General features: G+C 32.1%; 1 protein-coding gene across 2 annotated transcripts in view; it reads right to left on the bottom strand.

Annotated features, from left to right (window-relative positions):
* LOC136028960 (homeobox protein homothorax-like) overlaps positions 1–22,960 on the bottom strand; it is a 199,741-nt gene that overhangs the window by 10,475 nt on the left and 166,306 nt on the right. For both annotated transcript variants that reach the window (XM_065706955.1, XM_065706956.1), the window contains exon 12: positions 11,820–11,878. In XM_065706955.1, coding sequence (XP_065563027.1) covers positions 11,820–11,878 — 59 coding nt within the window. The remainder of the gene's footprint in view (positions 1–11,819; positions 11,879–22,960) is intronic.

The following is a 22,960-nucleotide window of genomic DNA, read 5'->3' as shown; positions in this document are numbered from 1 at the left end:
TACAAGACATCCAACTTTTAAATTAAGAAGTTGAACGACTTTTTATTGAAACATGAACACTACTTATAAATTGTCAAACAATACATTAGAGAAAAAATGTGCTTTCGAAAGTAAAAATAGGTTAACTTTCAGAGAGTAACTAAAAGCTTAAGCAGCTTTAAATAAAAGGGCTTGAAAGATGGACAGAAAGCAAAAAAAAAAATCAATTCAGAAGTGGAATGACTGTTTATTAAATCGAGGAAAATGATAATAAACTATAAAAATAGCCCAGAGAAAAGACATAGAGTCTTAATGCAAGGCCGTATCCAGGGGGAAAGGATAAGGAGCTTTGAGCTCCCCCGAAACAATTGAACGACTCTGAAAAACATAGAAAAAATGAATATAACATATTTTTGATGCGTTTTTAAAGTTTTTTTTATATAACCTCCCCCCCCGAAAAAAATCATGGATATGTTCCTGCCTTAGTGTCTTAGCTTCCTAAAAAAAAGAAGTTAGCATTCAGCATTTAAAATCATGAGCAGCCTTAAACCAAGCCATTAATGCAAACTTGCTATTTAATATATCATTTAACTTAATTAACATTTAATTATTTGTTCTTATTCGGTTATAATGTACAAAACTATTAGACTTCCAATTAAGAAATTGAATGTATTTTTGTTAAATTAGGGAAAGTAATTATTGATTAAATTTAAAAAGCAAAGATAAAATAGTCAAACTTGGAAAAAATTATATTTAGCATAAGATAAAATTAAAGCCTTAGAAATTAGTAACTCTTAGCATCTTTCAGTCAAGTAAACTTCCCTTCACTAAAAAAATAATAATAAAGAGGAACTTTACAAACATTGTCATTTACATTGATAATTACAATAGCGGTACGATTGTTGACATAGGGTTTTTCAAGACAGAATTTAAGAGTAGTTATCTATTTATATTTTCAGCTTTTCTTTTTTTTAAACAAAATAACGAAAAAAAAAAAACAATGGGCAAATATCAAACAATAAGTTTAAACAAAAAGTTACGTTTAAACAATAAGTTTAAACTTTAAACTCGCGTTCAGCATGCTTTTCAATTTAGCTGATAATCCATCTTCTCAATTTACTTTGCTAAAGTTCAACTTTCACATCAAAACTTTTCTTTCCAAAAAAAAAATTAAAATTCCAAACATTCTTTCTAACACTTTTCACCACTTTACACGAGATTATCCGTTCAAACTATCATTAAGCATGATTTTAATCCTAAGTCCACAATATGAATTTACGTGTTCCTTAGACATTTACTGCTTCTTAAAAATCTCTTTTTCGAATCAAGCTAGGGAGGGGAAACCGATGGAAATGGCCGTTTCCCCACGCTAAGCTAACTGTCTTATAAGTCACGCGATTCTAAAACGCTAAGTGGCCTGCCATGCACTTTGACGAGAGAATTTGCTCCAGAATAAACGGAGAGTTACCATGCGAACATTAATTTTTTATGGCCATTCTGTAGCAGCTAGAATACTTGTTTAAATTTGTCATACATTTGCTGGAGCTCCTTAATGGAAAAAAAATAAAACAAATATAGGGAAATAAACTGTAGGCTTTTGAATAAAAAAAGAGCGCCCAGAGGTTGTTTATTGCAGTGTTGAAATGGATATCGATATGTCGGGCAAATATCGATATCCAGCGTACATATCGATACCACATATCATATTTGGGAATTTTTTACTATGGCTTTTCCCGCCATCTACTGGTAAACGACCACCAGTAAAGATCTTAACATAGAAAAAGCTCTCGTAGATGGTCAAGAGTAAGAAGAAGAATATATTAAATCTAATGAAACATACATATTGCGTGCAAATATGTCTGATCCGACTTACCGACCTAACGTTAAAAAGTGTGTTTATTATCGTTTATTTTCATGTTACTCGAAGTTTGAAAATAAAGAAGCAAAATCCTTTTTGAGAATTTGGCAAAACCAAGAGTGTTTCGACCCAAGAATGGATCCGAAATATCATATATATATATATATATATATATATATATATATATATATATATATTATTCGAAAGTAAACATATCGATATGTCAATTCAACGATCAATCAAAATATCGCCCAACACTAGTTTGTTGTCTTCCAGCTTATTTGAATGTTAAAAACTAAGAATAGAGAGAGAAAGAGAATGTAAAATTGCGTAAAACTTGGTATTGATGGGAGTCAGATTTCGTTCTGGCACCAGGACTTGAGGCCGCTCGATGAAAAAATGTCTTCGTGTCAGCGAATCGTTTGTTTCTGTTTCAGATCAGATCTGAAAAATTCGTTGGCCAGATGGTAAAATCGTCTTTGATGGTAAAAATCGTGTTATAATCAATTATTACCAGATTATTACCGTAATAATCGATTTTTACCAGATGGTAAAAATCGTGGTTTTGATGGGAGTCAGATTTCGTTCTTGCACCAGGATTTGAAGTTGCTCGATGAAAAAAAGATCTTCGTGTCAGCGAATCGTTTAGTTCTATTTCGGATCAGATCTGACAAACTCATTCACCAGATGGTAAAAGTATGTTTAAATTAATAAAAGTTGTCTATTCATGCACCAATAAAAATGCAAAATTAACATGGAAATCGTGGCATTGACAAAACTCGGTAAGACAGCAAATGTTTTAGAATAGCGGCACATCGTTTTGAGGTGCAATGTAAATATTTCTTTTTGGCCAAAAAATATAAAAATTTGTCTACAATTTACTCTGTGCTAGCACTATTATAACAACATGATTAAGAAAACAAAAGAACAAAAAGGTAAAATGATGGACTAGATACCGAGTAAAACCTCTTTCTAATTTAAAATTATGAATGCAACAATCATATCTCGGAAAAAATTCTAGAGTTACAAACAATATTGGCGAAAAATCTTGTTTAAATGAATAAATATTGTCTATTAACAAACTACTAAAAATCCAAAATATGTATTATTTCTTAGAAAAGTTCTTTTTTTTACAAAAGTATGCAAAGAAACTCAGAGAATTCCGCTTTCAGACATGCCAGCCTGAAGTCATATAACGGTGGCGTCTTCATTTGACAAAAAATGTGCCGTCTTCTATAAAAACCCATCTCAAATCCTGCTATTGATAAGAGAAGAGTCCAATAGAAAAAGGAGGGAGCAGACAATTGAAAACAAATCCAATGACCCCTTTTATCCAATCTTTGGTCGATAAAACATTGGTGTTGACCTGCCAAGTCATTTTGCCCCAAAATTCTTACAGAATTGCAAATTATTAATTTCAAATTTTAAGTATATTTCCAGTATGTCACGTCAAAGAAAATTGAATATAAAAAACAGCTCAATAAGATTAGACTGAACTTGACTAAATAGCGAATATTTATTACTACTTACTACTTACTCAGGGTTGCCAACTTTTCGGTCCATGAATATATCCCCTGAGTATCCAAAAATGTGTCATTTTTAGCTAAACCATGTCCATCTTGAAATCTCAAAAACTAGAGGTTATTTTTTGTAACAATTGCATTATTGACCAAAAGACGCTTTGTATACCTTTTAAAGCGGACAATTAGCATCTAATATGATGAAAACGAAAAAAAAAAATCCACAGAAGACATTCATACAAAATGACTTTGTGCGAAAGCACGAAATTTATATAAACATGTAAATCTCTTACATTAGAGAAAATCCATTACCTGCGCCATCTTTGGCAAAACCTGGATAAAAAAAATTATTTGGCGAAAAGTGATATTTTTTACCATATATATATATATATATATATATATATATATATATATATATATATATATATATATATATATATATATATATATATAATTGGGAAATGTTTCGTTTATGTCATAAATTTATAAAATGTCTCTTTTTAGCGCTTTTATATCCCAAATTTCAAAAACATGTTATTTATTCCCTTTTTTATGTCATTGCGTCCTTTTAAAATAAAATTTGTCCAATTGGCAACACTATACTTACTTTTACTACTTTCAACAGTGCCAGGCATTTTCCACCTCACCTGCAATCTGCAATTCAGACGGCATATAAGAACTTGTTTAACCGTAAGCTCCCCAGACTTTCCAACATTTAATGCAGCCAATTTATTTTCTAACAGATATAATTCCATGAAATTATGAATATTTCAGCCTGGATGATAGGAACGTCAAACCGATCCCCCTCAAACAAAGATATCGGGGTCCCCCTGAAGGTTTACGCCATGCACACCCATGATCTTAGGCGCATGAAAAAAAAATTATGAAAAAAGAAGACCAAGAAAGCGCATGAAAAAAAAATTATGAAAAAAGAGGACCAAGAAAGTAAAGGGATGCCAAAATGAAACCACATTAAAAAAAAGAAGACATTTTCGACTACTTTCATCCTCATGTCACGTTTAGTAGAAACCTAATATATCATATATCCATCTTTTAGGTTCCTTGCATCTGAGATTTTGTATTGTAAATCTACATTACAGAATGAGAGCATTTGGTAAACGTTATTGTTATTCTTAATATCCCTCACGATTCCCCGTAATAGTACTGTTGGTCCTGCCAAGCCACTGACCTTTCTTTTACTCTCCTTTGAATTTATATTATTTCATTGTCGCTCCATTTGGGAATCGTAAATACTTCAAAAGTCTTCGTAATTCTTTCAAATAGAAGCAGTGAACAGAAAAGCAATTTAAGCAGAAGGAATGTTTTTGCTTCCATGGATTGAAGCAATTCCCAGACATTTCTAACGTATTTTCCACTTTTTGTTTGAGCAGGAAATATACTCACTCCAACTTCCAAATTCGAAGTTTCTTGGAGAAACATTGGTTGAAATAGTGAAACTTTGCAACGAAAATAGTTTTTATTCATTGAAAGTTCGTGCTTGACTCAAACAACCAAAATAATATACATATTTCAATAAAACTAAAATAAACACTTGGAAAGTAAGGAGCATTTTTTTAAGGGGATAATGAGATGAAATTTTAGCATGAAAAAATCAGTTAAATTTTATAAAAGTTTTTCAATTTTATTGATTCCAAATTTCAGGAATGTGACGTCTTTCGGAGGCACACATGGTCAAAATATTAAATGGTTAAACAATATTTCTCTAAGGAAGAGGGGGTAAAGATAAAAAAATCGTTATAAGAATCCTTCTGGAGGGTCCTTTGATCAACCTTAGTGTGAATTCCCATCTTTTACTCCCTGGCATGCCGTCTGATTCTCTTACTTAGTTGTACCCCTGAGACAAGAAGAGTGAAAAATAGGTTCAAAGATCTTGAGCGTCAGAAGCGAATGACCTTTTTCTTGAGCTTCGAAGAGGAACCATTGCTTTGACCTTTTTCTTGGTGACTTTTAAATTTGAAGCTAAGAAACTTCATGGAACCATTCTTAGCTCCGTAAAGAAACGCTAGTCTACAGACTTTAAACGGTATGCGTAGGTTCAGTGCAAACACAGAGAGTATTAAGTATGCATACATAGCGTATGTCCGTCCCATTCTGGAATATGCGTGTCCTGTTTGGGTGCCTTCAGCACTGAGAACAGTGTATCTTTGTCAGGAGCTTGAATCGGTTCAGAAGCGAGCGGTATCGATCATCTTGGGCCGCCGTGACATCCCCTATGAAAAGGCTCTGGAAGTGCTAAGACTGCCGTCACTCCAAAACCGGTACGAAACTCTGATAATGAGTTTCGGAAAGTCCTTGCTTTCTAAATCTCAGCACTGTGACATTCTACCTGATCAACCTCTACCATCAAGAACGAGAAAGCAAGATAAGTTAGTTCCCGTTAAAGCAAGAACAAACCGATATGGTAATTCTTTCGTCGCGGTTTTCGTCAAAATGTATAATAAGAGTTAATATTTATAGTTTTATTTATATTTACAAGTGTAGCTTGATTTTGTATATGTTGTAAAAAAACACAAATCAGCGACAGCTGTCAAGTTTTTGCTATTAAACCTGTCTACTACTACTACTACTACATGCCCTTAAAAATTTTTTAGAAGGCCAAACTTGCAAGAACTCTTCCAAATGAAGGAGAGGATGATTTTAAAAAATAAGTGCTTTGTCAAGATACTGTTCGAATATTCATGAAATTCTTCGCTTTTAGAAATTTTGGTCTCCTAGCAAGGGAATGGAAAAGACTGTCTATGTTGTACCACTCCCCCTCCTGCGGGTGGACGTCAACCGTCCTTAAATCAGGACTTGATGTTCATAAATTGTGTCTGGTGATTACGATACAGAGCAGCAGTCTCAAAATCATTGAAAATCAAAATTATTCCCTTGTGAAAAGGGTTTACAAGACAAGTGGTAATTGCTCATTATCTAGGAATTACTACAGTTGTATCGATAGTTGAAGTCAGCTAAATTTCAAGATGACTCCTTTTTAATTTATCATTTTTAGGAAGGCTGCCATTATTAACATAGCCCCGTAACTTCAAAGAACAATTTCTCAAAACTTTTTTTTTGCAAGACAAGTGATTTTGATTTTAGACACCCTTTAGGTCTAGACATTGGTATGATCTTTGGGGTGGGGTGGGGGGTCAAAAAGGATAAACGGAGGAGTATAGAGGAACAAAAACAAAGTTTTTTAGGCGCAAATTATTAAAAGAAGTTTTTTCGACCAACCTTTCCCGGGGAAGTTTCTGTCCTACTCTCCGTTTTCAGGTATACTTGAATAACATAATTTTCTTTATAACATTATTTTACTTATTACTATATTTTATAAATTGCTATATAATTTCACCAGATTTGAGGAGAAGTAATTTCAAGCGATTTAATCTGATATTACATTTCAAATTGATGATCTAATTGATACTTAAAATCTTTATTATAATTCATGATCAATAGTTTCCTCATTGGAGCAAATCCATTTTCTTGTAAGCAAACAGTCTAAAGATAACATTAAAATTTAATCCAAACCAGGGAATTTCGTAGGCATTTGACCCATAATTCATCAAACTACACGTCCATCCAAGAAAAAAAGACTCAGGTCATGAGATAGGGACTGTTAATTTATAGCGACAGATATTCGGAATTGCATATCACTTGAGATTCCGAATATTCAAAGCGAAGCACTTTTTCCTGTTGACCATTGCCAGATATTCGTTTTTGCTTTTTGATTTAGTTTGTAATTTGGAATGACAAATATTTTTCTCGCCCTGTCAAACCAAGAAATGACTTTTTGTTATGGAATCTCTCAGCAATATGAAATTTTCTTTGGAGTGATCTTTAGCTGAAAAAAGAATGCTAAAAAAAGGATTACATTTTCCATTCATGGTAAAATACCATCCAAATAATATTTTATGATAATCGTGAAATTTCACATACGAATAAATACAAAATTTCATGATAAGAAAAGAAAAATATAGCTTTTACCAATGTTTCACAAGTAAATACTAGAAATATTAATCTATTCTTAAAAGATTATAGGGACGCAAGGGCGTATCCAGGATTCTTGTTCGGGCGAGGGGTAAAAAAAAGCTCTAAATTATCTTCAACATTGAAGATCAATATGTGACTTGAAGTATCTTAAGCGACCAATATTTACCGGGGAACATCAATTGCACATTACTATAAATTGCATTTGTAATCAATTAGTCCGTTTAAGCCCAAAGGTGTTCTCAGTAGTGCAATTCACGAAAATATAGAGGGGGTTGGGCAAAATATACTTTTCAAAATCTGGAGGTTGGGGGATTTTTTTTTAATTTTTCAATGAAAATGTCAAAAAAGAATTTTTCAAATTTTAGAGGAGGAGAAATTTTTCATTATTCTGCATATTTTGAAGTAAGAATAATTTCTAACTTCACAACGTCCAAATACTTTATCCCCATCCCTCTTAATGTGTAAATATATAGCCCAAATTGTATATTTTCCATCTATTCTGTCCCTTCTCCTTGTTTTGTCTCACGCTAAGATGAAAGAAACTAACGAAAAAAAAATGACTCTATAATGCGTCAATGAATGAACAACTAGAGCGGTAGGGGCTTTATCATACGAGTACCGAAGTTTCGTTTTATCAAGAGTAAACCATAGCCGAAAATACTATTGAATAATCATGCATGTTGACATCTTCAAATTCAACCCAGGGATGCCCATTAGGACAGCCGGAGGGTTGCCACTTAGATTTTTCGTATTTGATATCTACGTGTTGTGGCATTTTCACAAAAAATTCCCCCCTCCCATAGCTTTCAAAACATATCCTTTTCGGTAACTTGATTTTTAATAAATAAAAATAAATTCATACCCTCCCTCCGCATTTTCGGGAATTGGCGCCTCTAATTCACTCCTCTCATAACGCATTTCAACCTAGTTATTATACTCTCTACCATACACACAACACTTCGGAAAAACCTAAAATAGCAAGTCTATGAAAGCCACATCAATCTAAAAAATAAATTCTTACCCTCCCCCTACATTTCCAGAAATTGCTGCCTCTGATTCACCTCTCCCTTCTCTCACAACACATTTTAACCTAGCTATTATACTCTCCACCACGAATAACAGCATTTGCAGAAAAACATAAGCTTACAAGTCTATGAAAACTACGTCAATACAGAGCGAAAGTATTCAAAGAATTAAGACCAAACATTTCTGAATAGCGCCTAAGATAGAATATAACTGAGATTGGAGTATATACTATCATTAAAATATCATCAGAGATCAGAGCTATCATTCTAATGCTTTCTCCACCTTTCACATTAAAGTTCCTTAGTTAACAGATATAATTCTATAATTATAGGCCATCTGAATTTTTCAAGGCAGATCAATCTAATCTAGCACGTTCCTGTCAACCCTGTCCACTATTTGTCCTACACCAGGGCTGCCACTCGGAATCTAACAGGATCCGAAGAATCGCTTGCGGAAAATTTAAGTGTTTGAAAATAAATTTCAATATATATATATATATATATATATATATATATATATATATATATATATATATATATATATATATATATATATATATATAAATTTCATATATATATATATATATATATATATATATATATATATATATATATATATATATATATATATATATATATATATATATATATATATATATATATATCATGAAAAGAGAAATCACAAATGCAACAGCACAAACACAAAAAAAAAAAAGAGAGACAGAAGGAGAAAAGGAAGACTGTTTTCCTAAATTAGTGACTAATATAGACCAGCACTTGAATGAGGCCTTAACCCTACTCATCCATACAATCACATAGGTCAAACAGCATAGCCACACACAATCAACCATAAAGAATAATCCATGGACAGGCAGTCATGTCGTCAATAAGCACAAGTCGTCATTTACCAAACAATAGAAAAAATAATATAGACAAATAATTCAGAGGCAACACCCAACATAAGGGCTCATCAGGAGAATACACTGGCCTATATAGAGTTTCGCCACTCTAAATTCTCTACCCAGCTATCCGAAATCGACCTACGCCAGGACTTCGACTGAGAATCTTACGAAAGCCCAATAATTTTGCGAAAAATCTCAATTTCTAAAAATACATCCCAAAATCTTAAATCATGGCAATACATATATTAATATGATCTATTCTTTTTGAAAAAAATTGTATTTAATACAATTTAGAAACGTATAATACCGGAGGGTAAAACTTAATATAAACACTCTTCCGAGATTCCAGGTCCCTAGATCTTGAGAAACATCAAGTCCACATCAATTAGTTATCCTTTCTTTTTCATCCCTTTCTTAATATTCATTAAAAATTAATAACAGACCTTTATATTCAGTGCAATTAATAATTATTATAATTCAATTTAGTATTCGATTAATAATTGAATAACTCTTAACATTCAATCCTTCTTAAAGACTGAACAGACGTAATATTTTCTTCTAGTGTTTTAAGAGTGCTCAGTTACCAAGGACAAACTGTTTTTTTTTTTGTGTGTTTTTTTTTTTTTCTTAGGGAAAATACAGCATTTTCTTGAAAATATTAAGTTTTATTGGGTTAAACGGACTAAAATTCAAACTTAAATAATTCAGCGAAGGAAACGCTAAAACGAGCGTTTCTTTAGAGAATTTTTGGATGGAAATTTGCATAAAATAGAAATACATTGAATAAAAACGACTTTTTCAAATTGAAAAATCCAAACATTAATTTTTCAGATTGAAAATGCTAAATTTGCCTCTCCCTTTATAAATCAGAGTTTAGATACTTTTTCACCATGTAAAAACAATTTGACTGTTATTCTTTCCTTTGTTTTTATATCTTCGTAAACAAAATAACCGTTTTTATAAATTATTATTCATAAAATGTTTTTGTCAATTAAATCTTCGAACGAAAAAAGGGTTCTGACATTTGGAGAACTTCAAGTATGTATTTCAAAAGGAACAAAGGACGAAATCTCATATGAAAATTCGCAATATCTGAAACCTTATCCAGAGAGAAATAAATGACGTTTGACCCCCCCCCCCCCGAAATCTATTCGGTCTCGTGAAAACGTAACAAAACAAATTAAAAAAATAATGCGTTTTCAAAAGTTTTTTGTACCTCCCCCCCAACACACACAAAACGAAAAAACTGTATACACCTTGCCTATATAGTAGAATTTAACACACAAGTTTTTTTTTCGTACAGATTAAATTAAATTCCTGATTTTTTTTTAATTCCCGAACACCTCAAAGTCTCCCGAAGGCAAATTGAAATTCATCTTATTCCTTTTTAATAAAAGCTATTTATGATTTCAAAACTTGATAATAGAAGTTTTCACACCCAGTACAGAATAGATAATCAAATTTAAGAACGATCATAGAAAGGTTGGTATCAAAGTCTTCATTTAAGTACAAGTCCAGATTTTTTCATGAAAGTGGTGCCCCAGCATAGATGAAGTCCACATTTGTTAACACATTCATGAACAACCAAAGATATTACAGCAGCGGATATAGTACCCTGAGAGCATAAAATTTTCTTTCAATGAAGAAGTGAAATATATACACTTAACTTGGTGTTAGTTTACTGTTGAGTCAATTAAACTACTGAAATTTCAGTTTTGAAAACCAAATTTTCTGGACTTCGACCACTTTCATACTGAACCCTCCACTTCGAGATAACCATCATGGGAAACCGCAGAAATGTTTGTGAGCAACATATGAAATCTTACTAATTTTTCTCTTTTGCCTGCTAAGGCTAGGGGGTATATGCACGATTTGACCCCAACATGGCGCTGATATTCCCCTCACCCTTAGATAAGATAAACCTACTTCAAATAAAGTCGGCCAATCTGTTTGCCTTTTTTATCTACGCTCACCAACAAATTAGTTCAACCTTAGGTGACAATCTCTTTCTTTTTTAATTAGCACAAGTTCAGAACATGTCGCACTTTAACCTAGCTTGTTCTCACAGCAAGGGCAGGATTCTACCAGTAAAAAGACTCAGTCCATTCCTTGACAGAAATAATCAAGCTAAAGGATTTCATTTCCTCTAGAACAAGCACTGGGTCACTGAAAATGCTCAATATGTCAAATAAATATTGTTCGAAGAGGAAAAGAAGAAATACAAGGAGTTCCAACCTTAGACCAAAAACAATCAATTTCTTTTAGGGAATTGTTTTAGGGACTGATGTATTTACTGGGTGAGTTGAAATCCTAATATCATTAGGGATATAATATAGACTATATGCAAAGATACAGAGAGCAATAAAGATAAGTGGGTACGTGGGGCAGACACACTCATAGAAACCTTATAGGGGGGGGGTAGCAGATTTTTTGATAATTTGAATAAGAAGTGCCAAGAAATTCAAGAAATTTTAGGATTTCGGGGAGAGGGCCAGGTCTGGAACCCCCCATACCTTGAGTGAAAAGGAGAAAAGTAACACACCTGCTCGGTTTGACTGGTCTATCATAGGCTGCACAATCCTCCGTCTTGCATTGATAAACCTAGAAAAAAATTACAAATATAAATATATATATATATATATATATATATATATATATATATATATATATATATATATATATATATATATATATATATATATATATATATATATATGTATATATATATATATATAATATAATATATATACATATATATATATATATATATATATAATATAATATATATATATATATATATATATATATATATATATATATATATATATATATATATATATATATATATATATATATATATATATATATATATATATATATATATATATATATATATATATATATATATATATATATATATATATATATATATATATATATATATATGTATATATATATATATATATATATATATATATATATATTTATATATATATATATATATATATATACATATATATATATATATATATATATATATATATATATATATATATATATATATATATATATATATATATATATATATATATATATACGTGTGTGTGTGTGTATATGTATATAATCAATCTCACTTGCAATTAGGGTGCAATTGACAATAAAAAAACTTAAAATTTACAATTGTAAGGAGGTATATCTAGATAGATCGATAGATATATTAATTTAGAACAATCTGGCACATATATATTGACACATATATACTGACACACACACATATATATATATATATATATATATATATATATATATATATATATATATATATATATATATATATATATATATATATATATATATATATATATATATATATATATATATCTCACTTGCAATTAGGGTGCAATTGACAATAAAAAATACTAAAAATTTACAATTGTAAGGAGGTATACCTAGATAGATCGATAGATATATTAATTTAGAACAATCTGACACATACAGAATTTTCAACCCCTCTCCCAGAATTTTTGTCCGACTCATAAAAACAAATGTCCATAAGGAAATTTTGATGCGTTATGTAAAGTTTTTTTGTAAAACGCCCCCCGAAAAATGCCTCACCCTCGAATCAGAATCCCTGATACACCCTTGCTTTCAGTTGCTATAAATTTATAAGGCTTAAATAAGGATTTTATACTTTATAAGACTAAATTAAGCATCTACTACAATTTAGTGCATGTTACCCACCTTTAAAAACGGCTTTATATTTTAAACAGTTTTTTTTAGTGTTATAAATTCTTTTTTAGTCACATCTCTAAAAAGAAAGATTTCAAACTTATAAATTCGGGGAATAATGAAACTACTATGCAAATTAAAAAGACATATCTAACACAAAGGCTACTGTACTTATTGGCTTAAATGAACTTGTCCCGTGCTTATTTCTTTTTATCTTCAACAGGGGAATGTTCCGCAAAAAAATTGCGGATCTTTTTCCCCTTGCCGTTTCTTGGTGAGGTATTGCCGAATCAAAACCTTCCCAATGCCCTTTTTGGAGCCTAAATGTTGCCATTTTCAGCCTATAAAACGATAATAAAGTTCACATGGATAAGAGCTACTTTTATTTATGGGTGGGAAACAAAATAGAAAGACAAAAATGGCAAATTTCATAGAGGAAGAAGCAACAGTTTAACGAGGGAAGAGAAAGTAAAACTCAAATGATGAAAGGGTGATAGTTTTAAAGCAAAACTACCATAAAATACGGTGATACATAACAGACGCATCAAACTATTAATATGCAACACGGCCATAGGAAAATCGCTATCCTACTGAATGACATATGCTGAATGCAGGGTTGCAGGGTTTTAAAGCCTTTCGCCATTTTCTTTTGAACGCCAAACGCCTTTTTTTTAGTTTTCAGGAAATGGATTCTACGAGTACCAGTTTTCGGGCCAAGGTAGTAACGCAACGTGGTGGGTTCATCTTCTACATAGCGAAGTAATCGAAATAACTGTGAATTTACCAAATAATATTTCGTTTATGAATAAAAAAATGAACTATTTTATTTTCATACCGTCCTACCAAGGCCGTATTAAGGGAGGGGGTATCAGGCTTGAACTCCCTACGAAATGTGTCTGATTCGTAAAACGTAATAAAACGTATATAAACAAATTTTTGATGCGTTTGTGAAAGTATTTACCCCCACCCCCCACATGAAAAATTCCCCCTCCCATAAAAATCCTGAACACGCCTTTGCATCCTATACAAAGGAACATAAAACTATAATATATACCATGTCAAAACCATATATATAAATGAGATATCAAGCCATCAAATCTCAAGAGTTCAATTTGGGAAAGTAAGCCCTCACGCCTGGAAAATTGGGACAAAACAAATAGAGGGTTTATTTTCGAAACAAATACCCTCAAATGCATATGGATGAGCAGTAATCCTATGAATAGAAAAAAGTTCCAATATTCCCGGAAAATGACAATTTTTCTCTGACAGTAATCGAGGGAACAGCTGAGTTTGATCGCTTGATAATATCTGAGTACGATTGAGATCGAAAACTCCATGAGAAAGGGGGCAAGAGTGGTCATGAAAAACTGTAGGTTCAGCTGGTTAATAATAAACAAAGGGCTTTATTAATTTTTTGTCCCTACAGATTTAAACATAGCCCTTTTAAGATTGACGTTTTGTTTTACCTTAAAGAAATCTTACAAGCCGTATCAAAATGTTATATACATAGGCCTAGTGTTATATATATAACAGTAACTTTGTTGATATAGGCGAAAAGAAAAAGTCCACAGTTTCAAGTTATTCTATATTTTATTTTGTAAATTTGAATAAATCAGAAATATAAACCTAAGAAATAAGCCTTATTTAAATTTCCTAGACCGCATTCAAAATGCGGCATTAGGACATAATTTTTTTTTCAGGGGGCCGAATAACAAAAGAAATCGGAGATGGAAAACTAAAAAAAAACAATTTTATTTGATAATTTGGATGAAAAGCACCCAGCAATTCAAGAAATTTATGATTTACGGGAGGATTCAGATACCGAGCCCCCCCCCCCTGTTCTGCGTACGTCATTGTTCAAAATCCTATCCAAGCAATACAGTTCTTAAAATTTTTTTATGACTATCTGAAAAATAACCTTAAGACAATAATTTACTTATTTTTAACAGATCCAAAAGAAAGTCACAACAATATAGGGAACAACAGGATTTGAATTATCAGCAAGAAGATTTGTGTTTGACTAGGTGCAGTATTCATACCCAAATATCAGCTTTTAAAAATTGAATTCAAATTTTAAACTTGACATGAAAAGTTACATAATAAACACATTCTAAAGTGTTCACCTGTCTTTAGACTTCGAATTTGTTGTCTTTCTATGCATCTATCAAATTACTTTAGTAAAATTTATATCTATATAAACTTTATATAATATAAGACTATATTTCATAAACTTTTAAAATTTTATAAACTATATAATACTAGATATAGATACATGCATTATCTATTTATGATAGATAATGCGTATATCTATATCTAGTATTTATATCTATATAATTAATATAAATAATGAGAATAACTTATCTTTCCAAAAAAAAGACAACGAGGAATTTTGTGAAGAGAATTGACAATTGAATTTTGTAAAGAATTTTGTGAAGAAACATGTTAAGGCTATTTTTTTTTTAAATAATTCGATTTAATAATTTCAGTTGTAAGTTATGTTTGAATTGTGATTCTCGCAAAATATTTACTGTAAATTATGCCATAAGAATTAGACTTAAAGATTGTTATTTCACCATCATAACTTCTTTATTATTACTATATTATATGATCATCTATATAATTACTTCATTCTACCTTCTTTAGAAAAACGAACAATTCCAAGGCAAAAAAGAAAAAAGATACAATTGTTTTCTTTTATTGACGAAGCCGTATAAGACCCTCATAGGTCAGATCACACTGATTCTTTAATCTTTAATCTGAGCTACGGCCATGCACGACTTCAAAATTAACCGCCCAAAAACAGCAAAGAGTGCAATTTCATGTAAGCACAATGAATTCGCCATACTTCACAACTTTCCCGATGCGCCCCTATCCCAATCCTATTGAAAGTCATTGAAGCTTAAATCCCAACTTAAACCTTATTACCGGGATTAGAGAACGGTAATGAGATTCATTGTCAGATGTTAGACAAGTCAAGTTTACCTTTACCATTTTATTACACCCCCGCTTGAAAAGGCAGCTGTGATGCAGGGGGTCATAGGGGGCTAGAATAGCTTTCATTTATGCCCTCTTGAGAGTATTTTTAGGCTATTTAACACTAACAATAAACAGTTCAGGGTATCAATAATGGAAGATTTTGACAGACAAAAAGTTGGATTTAGTTTGATGATGTATGGTGGATTGCAGGTAATTTAAATTTAGGTTTAAACGACTTTCCAAAAATTATGAAATCCTTAATTCCTATTTTCAGACGTTATTATTTAAATATCGAAATTAAACCATGGTGCATTGCTTAGGCTAGAAAACTGTATAAGCTAGTGAGAAAAGCTCGAAAACCAATGTGTTTTGCTCTCAGCTGTCGTTTTTAGAAAGAAGAAATAAAGTTAGATGAAAGACAGAAAGTTATAATAAAAATGGAATAGATGGCCGTTGATTTCGGACAGCAGCTATTTTTCATTATTTGATTTCGTCTTTCAGACTTTAGAATTGGGATTTTACAGAGGAGTTTTCAAAAGGCAGTTTTAAGAACTTGTTTGACTGACCGCATATCCAACAAAAAGCTGTGGAAAAAACATTATTTAATATATTCAATATATGAATGACAAAAAAACGATTGCATGACATAATGCTAAGTGGCAAAAAATGGTGGATATTAACCCCTCTCCCATCGCCATTTAAAGCATCATGTTATCCACAAAACTCCTGTACTCCACTACAATTGTGGACTTTGTAGCTTTTCATATCCATTCCTGTGACTGCTGTCTCAACTATTATTATATATATTTTTTTAAATCGCCCTTCTGCATTGCCAGGGAGAATTGCGTTATTCCGGAGAAATCCTCTTAACAGAATAAAATCATCTACAAAAGGCTAAAAGCCTTTAATGAAGGGGTTAATACTACAATTAACAGAATTCACAGCTTACAGACAGAGACATCTACAAAAAGAAATCCACAAAAAAGAAACCTTAGTAAGAACTTCTTGGAACTACTGGGGTTTTTCTTTTACATTGCACTAATTAGGGGGGGGGGTGATCTGCCCCCTAGATTTTATTCCATCCTAGGATTTGAAAAATACATTTTTAGAAAATTCTCATAGAAAAAATTGAAAAAAAACAGTTAAATTGCCCCTCCCCTACATTTTGGAAGAATATATTCTCCCTTAATTTCGTGAATTAACGCCACCATTCTTTTAATTCAGATTTCCCTCTTTTTTTCCCCTTTCTTATATATTTTTATATATTTATATATTTATTATATTTTAAGTTTCTTTAACATAAACTTAGCACATGCTACATCTACGATACACATGCTTTATTTGTAATAAAGCTGAGAAAGGTAGAAATGAAAAACCAAAATGAACAAACGAAAAAAAAAACGAAAAAAAAATGGGAAACAATACGAACAAACAAAAACGAAAATACAAAAAAGTAACAAACGTAAAATAAACGTTGTCAACATCTTCAAATTACCATAATTGGTTTAATTAAACCATTAAACGAATAATTTAATTTCCGTTGATGGTCTTTGATGAGCAGATGTCAGTCAAATAGGGGGTTCAGCTTGCCATTTCCAGTCAGAGCCACCCCCTGATGAGGGGACAAAGGAACATCTCAGAGGGGGGTTAAAATGGTTTTGTGGGGAATGACATAGCAAAATCAAGTATCGGGGGTATAATCAAATAAGTTAGTGTTGTTATCGAAATATGAATGCTTTTATCCATCAAATTATGAAGATTGATTTTGCACAAGCATAAGGGAGCATGTGTTAATACAAAAAGAGACCAAAGATATATTATTATTGTTATTATATATATTATTATTAGGCACCCACCTCGTACTTTTTTTAAACGAAAAGCGAGATACGTCGACGCATACCAATGTCATTAACGAGTTTCTACTTATGAACAAGGTTTCTACTTATGAAACGTTTTATATTTATTTAGTATCATTTTTTTTTGCATACAGGCGAGGAGTCAAAATAGATAATGCTCCCTAATAACAGTTATAATATAGTTAGTCAAAATCGTGTAAACTTGAGACTATTTTAGTCAATATCATCTTTGCCTCGGCAATTTCTAACGGAGTCGCATTGTTCTTTCTTCTGCATTTTTTGGGAATACAAAACTCATGTTACCTAAAATTCTTTAAATTTGTGCGTACATATTCTATAAAATTTGGAAAAACGAACAAATGATATATTCTCGATATTTTTCTATTTTTACCTCGTAAAATAGTGTATATTAACGATGAATTCTGGCCGCAACATTTAGCAAAATATGACCACTAGCCTCTTTATCATTGTATCAACTACTACAACAAGCTTTTCAGAGCGCTAAGCCATCTGAGCAGGCACGTACCCAGGATATTTTTCAAGAAGGGGGGTAATATTTGATTTTTTAAAATATTTTTTCCAAAATATTTATATGATTTGTTGTTGTAAATAACTCATCTATCTCTGTCGTTTGGGCGACATTACTCCCTTATCAAAATAAGTAAATAAGTTTTACATATATTCCTAATTTTAAGTTACAAAATTGTATAGCCAGACTACTAGAAAAAAACAACAACTAATGACCCCCACTAAATAAGCTTCTCAGCTTCTCAATCTTAAATATCTTCATCAATAGAGAAATCCAAAAGATAGATTCTTGAAAGAAAAAAAAAATAGTCCCAAGCTGGACATTAGAAACCGTTGCCTTGGGTTACAGGACCATGATCATTCCATTACGGAAGCGTTTGCGACCCATTCAAATCTCCAAGGAGCGGTCGTCAAAACGTAATGGTTGAATGCTTTCTGCCAAAGCACGAGGGATAGACAAGGGGAAACAAATGTTTTTTTCTAATGAAAAGAACAGCAAAATACTCATAGCGATTTGATGGAGAAGACTACAAGGATTGTTCCATCTCTATACAATGTTAAAATTTTTATGCGATGGACCAAATACCTGCAGAAAGGTCAGGGGAGGCAGGATAAGTGATGCCAGGGGGGACGAAGAAGTGTGAAACATCCTTGCTGAAATTGGCCCGAATGATATTTCTTTCTCCCTAGAGAAGTTGAGACATGAAAGCGCTCTGTTCATATTTAGAAAGGCTGACTGACAATCGTTGTGGCTGCTGAAATGTTCTTCTTCTTCTGGTTCGTAGAGAAGCGAAAACAATCATAACGAATTGACGAAGAGGATTTTAAGATTTCTTTTTTTTCCTATTATTCCCCAAAAGCCACAAATATTCTTGTCTTTATTTTAAATATCGACTGTTCAAAATCTAGACAAAATAAATTATGATCTAAAATTTAATTTAAACGATTTAAAATTAAATAAAAAATTAACTATTTTGTATTATTAGAATTTTGAATTACTTAAAATTATTCTAAACTAAATCTTTTATTTACTACTAGCCACAGAGAATCTGTTATTTTATGAATTTTTAATATGAATTGCTAAAATTTTGATCAATATTCTTCATATAAAATATATCCATATTTATTTAAAATTAAAATTATTTACAATACCCAAACGCTTTTTAATACATTTGAAATGTAAACTTCAGGTGATCAGTAGAAAAATTTTATAAACCAGAAACCAATAAAGGCAAAGAATATTTTTGGCAAAAAATCAATTGAATGATACAAATTAGACCCCAAATTAAATAGCTTAATCTCGAAAAACAAGCATATATAGCAAATATTCCATTGAAAGCCGAATTTATATGCTCTTAAATGATAGCAAAACACCCCAATGTGCTTTTAAGAACGAATGAAAATCTAATTCCAAAAATGTATCACCAATGAAAACCGTCTGAATTCTTTAAAAAAGAAGTCAATAACCAGTTTAATGGCTAGAAGGATTCACCAATGTTGTTTCAAGGGAATCAAATATAGCACATCAATTTCCAAATATTTCGTAATGGGGGGGGGTAAACATTTTTTCAAAATCTGGGGGGGGGATTTTGTTTTACTTTTTCAATGAGAATACAGAAAACAAATTCAATGGAAAGACATAAAATATGTATTTTCCTCAAAACCTAGGGGGAGGTGTGCAAAAAATCTAGAGGGCACATGCCCAATCCCTTGTTGCTTCTTAGTCCTTCGACATCGAATTCATTTGTTTTCTAAAGAATACAAATGTATTTTTGTGGTTTTGTTTGTTGTTCTCTTATTGTTTTCTTTGACAGCGTGATGTTTTCAATTTAGTAGCACTCACCTAGGAGACTCTCAGACTTTAGATTCTACTAAACTGTCAGATTCCTTTCTTTTTTTTTTCTTTCCTTATTTCCTACAGCATAGTTGACAAAAACACTAAACGGATAAACTCTGACAATATCCACATACATCTATTTTTACTGGCGTCTTTGTGTTGAAAATCAAATTACAGATCGCTGACTTCTTTTTTTCGTATTTGGTGAAGTGTGCCAAACCTAAGGAGCTTGCAATCATAGTATGGCTCCATTGTGCTTGGATTATTACCTTTTTCCTCAGTTCTAATGGTACCGACTAGGTCATTGGCAATCGATTGTGATTTGCCCTAATGGCCATCCGGGATCCCTGCCAGGACTATAGAAACTCCCAGTAGGGGACTATGTACACACCGATGCTGGCATCAAGCTATCCTGATATTTGCCCATCATTTGTGTAATGTATCTTTCTGTCAGGGTCATAATGCTGATTTTGACTGAATCAAGAAATATCCGGAGCGGAAATGAAGCATAACCGGTGATATGGAACTATGGTCAACATGGATTCCATTGTCAAGGTGAAAATAAAAAGATATGCCAATATGATGGATTTGATTATTAAAAATGTATCTAATTTTTTTCTATAGAAAGGAAGATTGAATCATATAAAAGGAGCGTTTAAAGTCTAAAAATTAAGATTAAAGGATTTTTCGGATTTGAGAAAAGCTGAGAAATTTGTCAGCTATGGCAACAACGTGTTCTTAATCCAAGTTATGAAAAAAAAAGAAAAAAGAAAAAAAAAGGACACTGGACTTTACGGTCTCTAACGGCGGTGCTGGTCTCCGTTTCATGGCTCTTCAGTCAGGAAGTATAGGGGTTTAGTCATCCACCCTGTACTTTTGCACACCCTTCTTTTACCTTACCCAGATTTCTCCAGGTAAGGCGACCCCTTTAGATCTGGTTCAACTCTGTCTGAGCTTAAAGATTCACACCACTGACTCCCGTAACAAACCAAATAACCAGCGACACCATTACTCAAACCCTGTCCTCGCGGATAAAGGATTTCAGTTTTAGCAGGGTAGCCACTCGGCTAGGACAGCACTACAAAGAAAATAGCGCCTGCTAAACTGTTGCCGAGGGAAATCTTCTAACTGTAACGCGTAACAAAGTGCTGGTTATGCAAGTGCTTGACAATGAGAAATGTACAAACATAAAGCAAAAAATTGATATATTGAGGTCAAAAATTAGAAAATAAAGCCTATTATTCCCCTGATACTGTTTTATACTTTGTGGTTGAGAATGCCCAACCGGCCAGTGACGTTAAACACATTTTAGGATTGCAAAATTTAAAAGCAAATATTTCGAAACGATTGTTTTTGATTTAATAGGAAATTTAATCACAAATTATTTGCCGGTGTTTGACTAAACTTTCTCCATTCCAAGCTACTAGATCATTGAGCCTTTATCTGAAGACTAGGGTTTTCTAATTGCTGTATATTTATTATTATTATTCATGAGTACATAATTTATCTTAATAGCAGCGACGCTAGATGGCAGCAAATATTCATTTTCAAAACTTACATTCCAATTTACCATCTTTATTATTATTCTTTTTATTCGTGAGTACATAATGTATATTAATAGCGGCGACGCTAGATGTAAGTAAGAAAAGTAAGTAAGACGGCACTAGACCCTTAAGGTCCAAACCGGCGGTGCTGGTCTCCGTTTCACCGCTTCATCGTTTCATGGCGACGCTAGATGGCAGCAAATATTTCTTTTTTTAAATGAAATTTCACTTTACTATCTTATAACATATAAACTCTGAATACAACTCAACTAATGAAGGGCATTATACTAGAGTTCATGAGTAAATCTTTTTTTTTCGCCAAGAAGCTCAGTAGCTAATGTTTAAGTTGAAAGTTGAATGCCTAAAACAGCAGGCCTTAAGTGATAAATGAGCCAGTTTCGAGACGTCATAGAGCATGATAGCTTTCCGTTGAATTATTCAGCCTATGCCCAAAACAAAGCTTTCAACCAATGATAATATTGAAGATGAAAGAGCTACTGTTTCTTAGTGGGTGTGCCAATATTTTATTCCGAAGAATTTTCCGTGTTGCCCCCAGGAAGCCTGACTTGTATATTTAGTTAATTCATGTAGGTATAATGATCATGTCCATACAAAGGTCTGTTTATATTCATAAAACTTAATTTTATATGCTATTTCTGAGGCGTCCGCTATATTATATAAAGGGAATAAAATTATTGTCTGAATAGTCTGTCCCAATATTACAGTCTCTACGCCAGACTTCTTCGTCTGCTCTTAAATGATTGATTGGGGGAATTTTTCAAAAGAAGGCGAATTGTATAACCTTGATACTCGATATTTTAAACAAAATCATTTATTCTTCAGTCTTGATGTCGTTCAAGCGAAATAATTCCATGTTTTAATTCTGAAAATGTTTGAAGACTTATATATTTCAAACCTTTCAGGCAAAGTCCCTGATCCATAGCCAGGAAAACAACAATAATTTAACTGTTTTTGACTATTTGGGACATAGCCTATTTTGATTAATTATTAAAAGACATCGGGATTATGGTGCTAGTCGTGGATTTCTCCAAGATGTTGATCGATGCCAAAAGATTTTCCAAGACACTCCCAGTTGTAACAACATTGGAAAATACAAGAGGCATAAAAACTGAGTTTTTCTCTTACATTAAGTTTTTCTATAACAGCTTTTCTACATAACCTCCATCTAGGTCGATACGCTTCTACAGGCGTG

The sequence above is a fragment of the Artemia franciscana genome, chromosome 7 (assembly GCF_032884065.1).
Source record: "Artemia franciscana chromosome 7, ASM3288406v1, whole genome shotgun sequence".
Lineage (NCBI taxonomy): Eukaryota > Metazoa > Arthropoda > Branchiopoda > Anostraca > Artemiidae > Artemia > Artemia franciscana.
The sequence above is the reverse complement of the archived record's forward strand: the minus strand, read 5'-3'. Positions and strand labels throughout refer to the sequence as shown.